Source organism: Crinia signifera, chromosome 4, assembly GCF_055691185.1.
Source record: "Crinia signifera chromosome 4, ASM5569118v1, whole genome shotgun sequence".
Lineage (NCBI taxonomy): Eukaryota > Metazoa > Chordata > Amphibia > Anura > Myobatrachidae > Crinia > Crinia signifera.
In genome coordinates, this window is record NC_139220.1 from 55,418,299 (window position 1) to 55,431,089 (window position 12,791).

General features: G+C 40.7%; 1 protein-coding gene across 3 annotated transcripts in view; it reads right to left on the reverse strand.

Annotated features, from left to right (window-relative positions):
* Nucleotides 1–701: 701 nt before the first annotated feature.
* SPDL1 (spindle apparatus coiled-coil protein 1) overlaps nucleotides 702–12,791 on the reverse strand; it is a 100,766-nt gene continuing 88,676 nt past the window's right edge. For 2 of the 3 annotated variants that reach the window (XM_083181786.1, XM_083181785.1), the window contains exons 10-11: nucleotides 12,038–12,225; nucleotides 10,920–11,763 (exon numbers count right to left, since the gene is read on the reverse strand). In XM_083181786.1, coding sequence (XP_083037912.1) covers nucleotides 11,243–11,763; nucleotides 12,038–12,225 — 709 coding nt within the window. In that variant the 3' untranslated portion in view covers nucleotides 10,920–11,242. Of the gene's footprint in view, nucleotides 2,463–10,919; nucleotides 11,764–12,037; nucleotides 12,226–12,791 lie in introns of those variants that run through there. The other variant, XM_083181787.1, reaches the window with a different exon arrangement.

The following is a 12,791-nucleotide window of genomic DNA, read 5'->3' on the forward strand; positions in this document are numbered from 1 at the left end:
AGCAGATTGTGAGACGATCGTACCCAGATGAAGGGATCTTTTACAAATCCTTACTGCAGCAGTTAGGATCTTCAAACCGACCGGTGGAGGCACATATCGGAATCAAATCTAAAACATGCCCAATTCACATACAAATCGGTCAAAATTCATTCTGGTGTATACCCAGCGTTACTCTCTCAGCAAATACCCCCATCTCATATATCTGCAACTTAAGTTCAAGTATGTAGCTAGAGTGTCAGTCTATTTTTGATTAAATAATTGAATCGGGGGGGGGGTCCTGCTAGTTGGTCCTGCTAGTTGAAACAGCCATTGTTGTCCTTGTTCTAGTAAGGTATTTCAACCAGCCAAATAGTTACAACATTAATGGTTTACTGTATGGCCACACATAAACCAGTTATAGTTTACACAAGACAAATATTAATCTGAAAGAATGATACACACAGCTCAGTTCAACTTTTATGAATTATCTTGTGCACATTCTGGCTACAAAGTAACCAATAAAGATGTCCACTCATACAAAACCATATTATCATAATAATAAACCATAATAATGCATATAGAAGGTGTGGGGTGTACATTAATGAGCACAGTAACCTTAAAAAAATAATGGGTACAGAATGTTTGCATTTGCTAGACAAGCAAAAAAATTCACGTGAAAAGGAAAAAACAAACTCGAAAAAGGGTTTATATTAGTTAACCAATACTTTATTAACATTAAAAACAAATAAAACACCTTACAATGTAGAATATTGCATATTTGTACTGTATTATCATTAAAAACTGAATATTATTAATATAAAAGTTATCCCGGTACATAGCAAAGAAATAGTGGATATTCACAGTGTGCCATTTTTGTTGTTGTTTATTTACAGAAACGACATCAAACAAAATGACCCTGACACATAAAACAATGTGAATATTCTGAGGGAACATTAACAATACAGGAATGAACTTTAAATAAATGCCCCCATTTATCAACAGGTGTCTGCTGTAAATTCTTATTCATCATAGCACCTTGCGCTGTTTTAAGCCAATGCTATTTTAAAATATTTGTAAATTGTAATATTATGTAAATTGCTATTGTAACCAATGGTATTTAGGAAGTGGTAGCAATCACTGGCACTATGCTAGTAGCAACCCTCAAGGAACGTCACCCCCACAGCAACCTCAAAAGAAACCAGTCATGTGTGTGTATCAGGAGAATCCTTATAGACATACACTCCATCACCTCATTAAATGCCAGTAGGTGTCAAGCACATTGATGACAACACAAGCACGGGCCCTGGGATGGAATGGTGCAGCATGTAGGAGGAGAGTTGAAGAGTACATTAGTACTTACCATTTTTTTTTATTGCCCCTCACCCACATTGACTACAGTGGAAATGGGAGGAAACTCTGCCATTCACAAGAAGTATTCAGCCTTTGAAGACCTGCACGGAGCCTTGTAGGATAAACTGCACATGTGCCAAAAGGGAAAACAATGTGCATGCCTCAGTAATACCCCGTTCTCACTGCAGCGAAATTCACAGGTCTAGCACGTCGACCCGGGAATTTGCCTTTTAACCCAGGATTTTTGGCAGTGTGAACAGGTTGCATACCCGGATCTCATACACGCTTAAAACCCTTCTTTTTACCCATGTCTGAGATCCAAGTATGTAGACACGGGTTGACCTGTTCACACTGCCGAAAAACCCGTGTTTAAAGGCAAATTTGCCTTGCAGTGAGAACGGGGGTCCAGCGTGGCAGTTCCCGGCATTTTAATGCCGGGTAAAAGCCGTGTCTTTCTCACTCGCTGGAAAAAAAAACACTTGTTCCACAACCAGCACTGTTTGGACTACAAAAGCTGCGCTGCTGGAGGTTTTAGCATCACCTCTCGCCAGCGGCAGATTCACTGCTGATTTTCTGTTTAAAACAATGTTGTTAAATGGGGGCATAAGAAAGTTAACTTACACAAATCCAAAGAAAACCAGAGTGTCTTAGGATCCAGTATGTTGAATAAAACAAACAAAAAAAATACATGAAGGCAATCCCATAGGGCAGAATTTAATATGACCAGTTCCGGTGGTTTTGCATGTTGCATCTAAGTAGACGGATTCTGTTTGCAGCCTGTGGAGGTCCAAGCAGAATCAGCCAACGGAACCTGCCAAGCTCACATGTAATTAAATCTTGCTCTAGATATCTGTCGTTTTTTCAAAAACAGACTGGATACCAAGCTTTTAGGGCTTGTTCTGCACAATAATAACTCCACCAAATAGCCATGTGTGTTTAGAATATTAAATAAAAAAAATCTATAAAACCTGCAGAGAATGTGTTATTGTTGTGGGCATTGTGTTACTGCAGAAGGTTTGGAAGACACATGCAGAATAGGAGGAGCTCTGTGTCTTGATTTCCTCTCACACTTTCTGAAGTCTGTCTCCTCATCAGTCTTTCCTTGTCCAAATCTCCACTCCTCAGCAGATAACCTACAGGTAAACAGTCATTCTAATTTCAATAACATTCAAAAAGTTTGTAACCGATTCTGAGATTTTGGCCAGAAGCTCAACATGTAGTGAAAACATTTATCTTCGCATCCAACCGATTATATATATAGCATCAATAGACAATGGGCTATCTAATTCACATTTGAGAGCACTGCAAGCTTATATACAAACCTGATAGCGTGTAATATGAATAAAAATTTGCAGCTAAGACAATAGAATTTATATTAAGTAAGAAGAGTACAAAAGATTACTTTATAATGCCATCATATACACTTCCCTGTTGCTTACTCTTATAGGGGGGCCTATGGAGTATCCCACAAACACACCGAATGTCCCATGTATAGTATTAATTGCAGCAGATGTCGACGACATCTCTTGCATTCCCCTCCATATCAGACAGCAGCCGGTACCCTCATCGGTTTATATTTAGGTTGCAAAGCTCGTTAAGCTCTGGAATGCAAATCACTAAGGAATTGTCCCCTGCAGCCAACACCATCTGAAGATTGTGTTAGCAGCACAAACTACAAGGAAATGGTTCTTTTTTAGAAGCCTCCCTGGCAATGGCAACTGTATATGCGTGGTCGGATGTAGGAGTGAAGAGACCACTGACGCGTTCACTTAACTCCAAGCACATCACAGGGACAGGCCCATTAACCTTGCATGTTAAGATTCATACAATTGGATGATACTTAAAATTTCTTATTGTTGCAAACAGAGGTGAAAATAATTTACAATGATAGGATCTAAAATGAGATAATTGCTACATACACCCTATAAACAGAATACCTTTGTTTTATAAAGACACTACATTTTGCAAACTGTAAGCATTATGTTCATAAAGCCATAACTAGGGCGGCCAATACCGGGATCACTGAAATTTGGCCCCCAAAACCCCGGGATTTCGGGATTAGACTGTGCATGTGTAGTCTAATGCCCGGCTTCCCTCGTACCGGCAGTGCGGTCTGCGCAGCGCGACGAGGTGACGAGGCACAGACAGCCTGAGCCACCCACCCACCCAAACCGTTAGCTTGAGTCCTGCGCTCCTGCCCGGCTACCCACCCGGCTCCAGGCAGCATCACCACTATGCCCAGCCACTCACCCAGCTCCCGCAGCATCAGCCCGCCTACCCACCCACCCAGCCCCTACAGCATCAGCCCACCAACCAGAGCCTATATATTGGATTCTGGTCTTCTATATGGCTTATGTTCATGTATTGTAAAGCGCAACGGAATATGCTGCGCTATATAAGAAACTGTTAATAAATAAATAAATGTATTGTAACTATATTACTATGACTGTTACTTTGTATAGCTGTACTTTAGGGGTTTGTGTGGATGCCCATGTTAACAAAATGAATGTGAAACCATTCTTAAAAAGAGATACTAAACATAGAAACATAGAATTTGACGGCAGATAAGAACCACCCATCTAGTCTGCCCCTTTTTTAAACATGTTACCTCAAACCATAGTTGATCCTTATTTTTTTGTAAGGATATCAATACGCCTATCCCAAGCATGTTTAAATTGTACTACTGTATTTGCCTCTACCACCTCTGATGGGAGGCTATTCCACTTATCTACTACTCTTTCTGTGAAGTAATTCTTCCTCACATTTCCCCTGAATCTTCCTCCCTCTAATACTAGGCTGGTCAGCTGTATGCAAGTCAGAGGTTTTAGAATATTAGAAAGGCTTTATTTGAAAGGGTTAAGAAAGAACATAATTCAGGACTTGCATAGTGACTATATCTGTGCCAGGGTCTGTGCAGTGAGGTTATGTTCTCTCTTTAATACTGGGATGAGGACTATTTGATAATTATATTGGCAATATCTATAACAGTAATTTAAAAAGTGTGTAGTCAGTTTAAACCTTATTTCAACTTCCTAAAATATTGCCAGTCCGCTATCTCAATATTTCTTTTAGTGACGTTTTATTGCCTGTTTTGTAATTGGTGGGGATTTTGCTCAGCCTTTGATTAGAACTACTGAGTACATATGGATAGAAACTGTTCTTAAAGAGATACTAGGCTGGTCGGCGGTTTTATATTAGAAGGGTTTTATTAAAAGGGTTAAGTAGAATAACAAAATTCCAGACAAGGGACAAAATCAGACAGAACCCTCCATCTTTGTGGCTAGGGAACTACCATACAACGACCTGCCTTTTACCCTCAGTTAAATTAACCTGCGTATTTAATCATACGTACATACCACTAATTACTCTGTTGTATCTCTCTAAACCAATCACATCCTTTACTATCGCTGCACAATACACATTGCTGCCTCAATTCTACACTCCTCATTTATTAATACTCATGAGATCTGTACTTGTCACACCACATTTAACCTCCTACAGCTACATCTCTCAAGCTTCTATTAGCTGGTGACATTTCACCAAACCTGGGCCACAATGGTTTGCCCTGTTCACACATCAAATGTATCCATACACTCTCCAAATCACTAAAATGTGCTTCAAGGAATGTTAAGCTGATGTACATGAGTATCAGCTGGAACTGGCAAGGCTCAGAGGCCAGAGCGCTGTTGGTGACCCAGTGGAGGAGGATACAGAGCATCATAATGGCAAACTTATACTTCGGATCATCGGCCATAACCACTGAGGTAGCCGGAGGTGGATGGGAGTACTGAACTTTTACTTTCTGTGGAAATTAATAGTGTAAAGTTGGATCATGATGTGGTCTCGGATATCAATCATGGGGACAGAGCAAGGGACAGATTCCAAATGACCGAAGACGCAAAATTTCAAGGGTCGCATGACAACCATTTCCGGAAGCCAAGTAGACGCCAGCTTGGTTGTGGATATTAAAATTTCTAATGAATAAAGAACAAGGTTAGGAAGGTGTATGAAGATGGGGGAGGGGGGGGGAGGAGAGAGACCTTCATAGGTTATTCAGTTCAATGGTGTAATTTAAACCTTTTGGCATCATGGAGCACAGACAATATATCCAGCATGCTTCGCATCTTCAGAGCTTTCCGATTCTATCTCCGCCTCTCTTAGTTGTTCTTTATTCATTAGAAATGTTAATATAACCAATTACATATTTCTGAATTATAAACATTTGAATAATGTAATGTACATCTAGTAAGGTATGATTGAACAGCCATCGAGCAATGATCAAATAAAATCTGTAATAACGTATAATTATTTATATAAGTACTAAAGGGGGGTATTCGATCCCAGGTCACGACTGTCGATCCGGCCCGACAGCCGTAACCCTGGCCAGTTTTCATTTTGCTCGACCGCAGATCACAAGGCGCGATTCAATGTCCCACATCGCAATTGGCAAAAAGTGGGCGTGTCCACATAAACGGCCGTGGATTGTCGATATTCGGCCGCAATCGAAAACAAAACGTGCCCGACTGCTTTTAAAGTTTGGCCCATTCTGTCGATCTGCCTCTTCAATGCGGTCGGGAAAGACAGCATTGAATAGGCGGTTGCCACTATTTCCCCTGTCGTAAATAGGGGGGGTATTCATTCCCGGCCACTAAGTGTACAGGATATTCTCGATATCTGATTCCGGGTACTGATAAAGCAGGTACTATGTCCACACATGTCCCTTTATGTGTGCACCGGATGCTTTATGCAGAAAAAGACCCGGTCTCTGATAGGAGACATTAAGAGAATACATTTTCTTTGAATACAAATTATCGGATTTCCTTCTTTCCTAAAAAAGAAACAATGAATATACTACCGTTGGTTCCTTAAAAGGCTAACGGTGGTGTATTTATTTACATACAGACAGGTTAAAATATATTTGAAACAAAAAATATGTCAAATAAAAACTATACCTATAAAATGGCGAGATTATACAAATATGCTAGCGGCCCTTTCATAGCAAAAGCAGATACATATAAAGTGAACTGCAAAATTTACAAACTACAGCAACAAGTATAACAAAAGTATCAATGTGAAGGGGAAAAAATTTAAGGTCCGAGACCAAAAGAAATACGCATGTGCATGCGTTCTATCTGAAACGGAGGCATGTAAAACCTGAAGTGAGAACGAGGCCTGGTTCCCACAACTGATACGGGCGTTAACTACGAAAGACGGTGCTATTTAAACAGGCTGATCAAAGCCTACACATACATCGAGGATTCTGGGGAAGCCGATGACTAATAATAGAGGCGGGGAAACACCTTACTACTGGCCGACCCCACCCTACTGCCCGGGTTCTGCACTCCTGAGAATGCTGCTTGATTGGAAGCACCAGCAGCCGGAAGCTCAACGGAGGGCGCTGACTACAGGGTGGAAGGCTTAAAGAAGCATGGAGCTATACCAACAATTATTTGTAAACCTTATATCTTTTTACTGCATGCAACTTTACAATTGGCAGCCACTAGCACTGCTTTTGCCTGTTACATTACACATAACTAATATGAATTGATCATGGTCCACCAACCCAAGCCACCCCTGTAAGTGTCCTGAGGCACCCCAGGGTGCCTAGGCACACAGTTTGGAAACCACTGGTCTAACTACTTTTCCTTCGTTTTACTCCCTGCTTGACCTATTTCAATCTGTTTTTTGTCCTCTCCACTGAAACAATCCTCACGTTAGTCAGCAATGCCCTCCTTGCTGCAAAATCCAAAGGCCACTACTTTGTGCTCATAGTCCTCAACCTCTCTGCTTCTTTTGACAATGTGGACCACCCATTCATCCTGCAAATCTTTCACTACCTTGGTCTGTATGATACTGCTCTCTGCATGTCTCAACACTTTCTTAAAAGTGGGATGTTTAAGATGGAGCTGATCAGCTTTCCACACAGGGCTGCTATCAAGGGGGTATGGTCAGGACAATTGTCCCGGGCTGCTCATACCACCAGATGCTGAATGGTGAAATGGCCCCCAGTGCAGTAAGGTGATGTTGATGGTGGGCACGCTGTTTGAGTGCGTGATTTCATGACATCATGCCACGCCACTAAAGAAAAGTAACTGCGGCCTGCATGTGTAGCAGCAAGGACACTAAGAAGATGAGTAACTTTCAAATTGGAGCCAGGAGATTTGCAGGAGAAATTAAATCTATCTGGGCTGATTGGACTGGAGCAAGAAATAGGGGGTACTGGTTGGAAGGAGAAAACAGAAGGACGACTCGCTGGAGAGAATAGATTTGGGGGGGCTGGCTAGAGCCATGCTTTGTAAGTCCCGGGTCCCACAATTTCTGATGGCAGCCATGCCCTTACATGACCTCACCTCCCACAGTTACATTATCTATAAAACACCACTATCTCCTCTAGACCCTTAAGTACACCGACTTATACGTATCCTGGACCTTCAAAACCCCACGTTCATTGCCTTTTTGCCAATCGCAGTCCTGCCATTTCCATCCAAAAAATATTTCTAGGATCCACTCGGTGGTCGTCTCCAGATTGAACTACTGTAACCCCCACCTATATGGCCTCCCTGACTACCATATCTCTCCACTCCTTTCTGTTCTTAATGCTGTTGCTTAAGTCATCTTTTCTCTCGCCAAACATACTATCCCCCTCTTACAATCACAACGCTGGTTCCTCTTCTCATTCAGAATCCATTTTATGCTTCTCTCACACTTACCAAGCCCTCAAACACACCTCTCCTATTAACATCTCCAATTTAACCTCCCTTCACTTCTTCCCACCCTCACAATATAAATGCATGCCATCTCTGCTGCCTACTGATTAGATTTTGGCTGCACTGATCATTATCAGACACTTAACAAAACATCAAAAGTGATCTCAAAACCCACTTCATCAAACCCAGCCACTTCTCATCCTATTTCTTGTTTCTGCTCACTGTCTACCCCATCTATGTCACCCCTATCTGTATGCTCCTCCCCTTTAGAATGTAAGATCTCAAGCAAGGTCCTCTCCCCTCATATGCTTTTCATTCTCTTACTTAAGGCCCATACACATTGGGCGACTGAGCTGAAAGACGCTCAAAACAGCAGGTTTGAGCGGCTTTCAGCTCAAATCCGCCCAGTGTGTATGGTCGGCGATGAGTGCTGCTGCACGCTCCCGCAACATCGCCAGGAAAGCCGTTCATCGGCTTTCAGGATGGCTTTGCATAGCGCTCTGCTATGCAACACCGTCCTCCCCCCTCCGTCGGCGCCAGGCAGGGGGAAAGCCACTCAGTGTGTATGCACTGAGCGGCTTTCCTCGCAGCGATGGACGCCATCATTGCTGTCCATACACGCTGGGCATAGTCGCCCAGTGTGTACAGACCTTTAGTTTTCTGTGTAATGCTGCAATGTTTATATACTGCAAGTCACTGTGTGTTACAGATTTGTCCACATACATCTAGCTTCTTTCCCGTTAAGCAGCCCTTCTAGTAGTGCACAACCTGGTTGCCGGGCAGCTCCTGAGCAGAGAACTGCTGGTTAAATCATGCTGCACAGATGCACAACCAATATGCATGCGGATTTTGCGCCCAAAATCTCAGGATCTCAATACTGGGATTGGCTTCCCCAACAGTGCATATAACGCACATCGCAGTACAGACAGTGTGTTCTATTATATTCAGTGGTGGCTTTAGGTGAGGAGATTAGCTTTATGGTAGATTATGTTGTACAGCACTAGAATTATAACAAAATAAAAATCTAAAGTATAATTATTTCACCACATTAAATTTCCTTCTTTTTATTTTTTACAACTCTAGAGTTTTATGTAAAAAAGAATTATAGAAAGTCCATATAGTCAACATAACTAAATGTAGCTGGAGACTTCTTAAATACAGCATTGCTATAGATTCTTCTTTATAATAGCAAAGCAGAAAAACGGATGTATTTTTTAAATGATTAATTGAACTACTTAAAAAAAAAAATCAGATGTTGCCATGCTCATCCATCCCATGCTGCGTATGTGCGCCCGCCATAGACTGTAATGGTGTGATTGCTGGCTTCCAATAGTTTGCAGTACAGTGCTACATGCATGGGCATAGAAAAAGCAGTTCACCCTGCATGTCTGGTAGTATGAGAAATCTAAAGATAAAAGTTCATAGATATCATAAAAAGCAGCAATAAAATAAAAACTACTGAAGAGGTAAACTGAAGTGAAAAAATATGGACTTCCTGTTTCCTCTAATAATGACGTTACTCTACGTTATGAAAGCTATGCAAGTACTGGGAGATTTGGGTAAATAACTAAACTATTAGCTAACAGACTTCTATTTGCCGTTATCACTTCACGTTCATATCCAACTCTGTGACACCAGTATATACCCAGCATCAGTGTACCTCTATAAATCATAATAAATAATGTTATGGAAAGTACTACTGTAGTGTTAAAATTTAAGCAAGACAAACCTTTAAAAAAAAAGAAAAAAAATAATAATTATAAAATGGATTGCTGAAAGCTTTTGAAGGTTATTCATTTTAGAATGTGCTCTACACATTTCATCATCATTAAGCCTTACTGCAGGATGAACTGATATACTATGTGTGTGTACAATACATTATCTCATCGGAGAATGGGGATGATTTCAATATGCATCATGCTAAAAAAGAACAACTTTAGCATGGATCTCAAAAGCAATGTTTTTCTCTAATAGACAAAACCATGCTACACTGCAGATGGGGCAAATGTAACATTTACAGAGAGTTAAGGCTCATACACAGTGGGAGCTTTTGAGCTGAAAGCAGCTCTCTCTTAAAAACAACCCAGTGGGTGTGGCCTGGCGATGAGCACTGATGCGTACTCCCGCATTCATCGCTGGCCATTGCCACTCATCTGCTGTATTAGCAGCAGATGAGTGATGGGTTGGACGGCTTTTTATAGTGTCATGCTATGGAAAGCCATCCAACTTGGCGAAAACCGCTTGCACTGAGCGATTTCAGCATCATTGCTCTGCATACATGCTGGGCCAAACCGCCAAGTGTATATGCACCTTTAGATTCGGGGGAGGCGTGTTCAAACTGAAATCTAAAAATTGCAGTGTAATAAAGCAGCAAGTATTTACACTGCACAGAAACAAAAATAACTCCCCACGCACCGTAGATTTTCCCTATCTGCAGTGCAGCATAGTTTTGCCCATTAGAGAAAGATTTAGCTTTATTGAGGCTTCTAGCAAACCATAATGAAAACTTAAGATTTACAGTTATTCAGGGACAGAATTATTCAGCTCGGTGCAGTGATAATGTGGCTGGTACTTTATCACCGGCCAATCAGCTAACTGTTAAGTTACAGGCTTGGTTTGCAAAATGACAGGTAGGAGCGGATTGGCCGATGATGAAGACCAGACACTTTATCACTTCACCGAGCTTAATAAATCTACCCCTAAATTCTTTATCTTTTCTAACTGCTACGCAACAGGCACGGTTATAGTTTTTTCTTCAAAATTTCTATCCACCATCACACTTTATACTCCAGAAGCTGTTTTACGGTAAAAGTCAGTCATTTGGTTGATTCTGACTGAACTAATTTCTCATTTGCATTAAACTTTCTTGGGGAAATGAAAAAACACATTTAAAATTAAAAGTTTTACGTTCGTTCTTTAACGAGTGTTTGAGGACTAGAACTTTTTAATACATACGCAAGGTTGAAAATAACACTGCTTACAAAGATTAAACAAAATAATTTAAGAAAAAGTGCATACAAATAAACATAAAAAACCAGACTTAAAGTAAATATTACGTAAGACTTCAGTTAAAATAAATATTAGTAATACTGAACGTGGACAGCTGAATTAACATACATACATGATTTGAGTACATGCACTTGTTAAATCGAAATCACAACATATAAAGCTAAAAACACTCCATTCTTTTAAAAAAATTGCGTGATTTAAAGTTTTTTAAATGGACTGAAAATTTTAAGTCTGGGAAGCCGAAGAGCAGGGACCAGACACCATGCAAAGCTTAAGAGAAACAGAAAGAGATTCATAGCATAGTTCGTAAATCGAGAGAAGATAGATCTAGGTTTCTCTTGAATGCGGTGTTCAAGAATTGGAGGAGAAACTGACCTGTTGGACGGAGCTGTTACGGTGTCACTCTTACTTAAAGTCTGGGTATCCGGGAGGTCTTCTACTATTCTTACTCTTTTCCGTTCTTTCACAGGTTGATCACCGCTGGTTTTGTCTTGGCTTGGGGGCACAGTAGACACTTCTTGCTCAGCATGCGTCTCTTCCAGAGTACAGACATTACTTTCCAATGTCAATGCTACATTTTCTTTTTCTTCTTTACTCATGCTGGGAACAAGATCAGTAGTACAGACAGATGGTCTGTTACCACTGGCTACGTCATCTAGTGGGCAATCAAGTGGAATTTGCTCTCGTCTTCGTTTCTGTGTTTTCAATTTAATGATTTCTGTTTCATGTTGAGAAAGGAAACGCTTTATTCAGTAAATGTTACATTTTAAAATAAACATGTTATTACTAAAGATGATAATTAAGCTAGTCTACGTGCAAAGTTACGGACCAAGCATGTAGCTCTACTATCATGCAAAAAACAATCATTGCTTCCTTGTAAATACAGTAAATGGAATAGATTTTGAATGAATAATAACTTAAATCTAGATTCAGATGAGCCTAGCTCACTTGTGCTATCTGACAGATACAGCTTATAGATATGGGATTAGTACCATCAGGTTCATATTTCATTTTTAGTTCATCCAAGCCGACGCGAAGCTTCATGTTTTCACCCTGGGAGAGCTTAAGATGTCTATCGTTAGTAAACAGCTTCCGTTCCAGCTCCAGGACGCGCTGGCTTTCTGCTAAGGCTTTCATCCTTTGTAGAGATAATTCATCTTTTAGGTTTTCAATTTCCTTACTGCAATGAAACCAGAAATGTTAATGGTAACCATTATGTACAGATGTTTCCTCACACCTCTAACCTAAATGTTACATGCAGCGCAAGAGTGAGCAGTCAGGCCCTGTGCAACTCTAATTTTGGGCTTTTCTTTTTTTCCTACAAAATGCGTCTCAGCCACAACACCATGCGACTAGGGCTCTTGTGAAGACTCTGCTGATAAACTTGATTTATGACATTTTTATACGGTGTACAAATGAGTCTGCATACAGGGCAGAATTTGCATAAGAAAAAAAAACAGCAGCCGATACATTGTAGCACTTTATATACAGATTCAGAGTCAGTCGCATCCAAAGTGCAGCATATCAAATGAAATATGAGACAAAGCTGCACAAGGATGTGGTCCTATTTCAACGCAGATGAAGAAGTGTTTTCTGCAAATAGACAATGGCAGCTAGAAGATTCTTGCACGACCTGGCGTACCAAAATAAGGCTGTTTGGATGCAGCAAAGATATAAGGCTATTTTGGGTGCATAGCATGAACTACATTTACTTTTTCCACAATCTCCATTAAGAAAAACAAAATC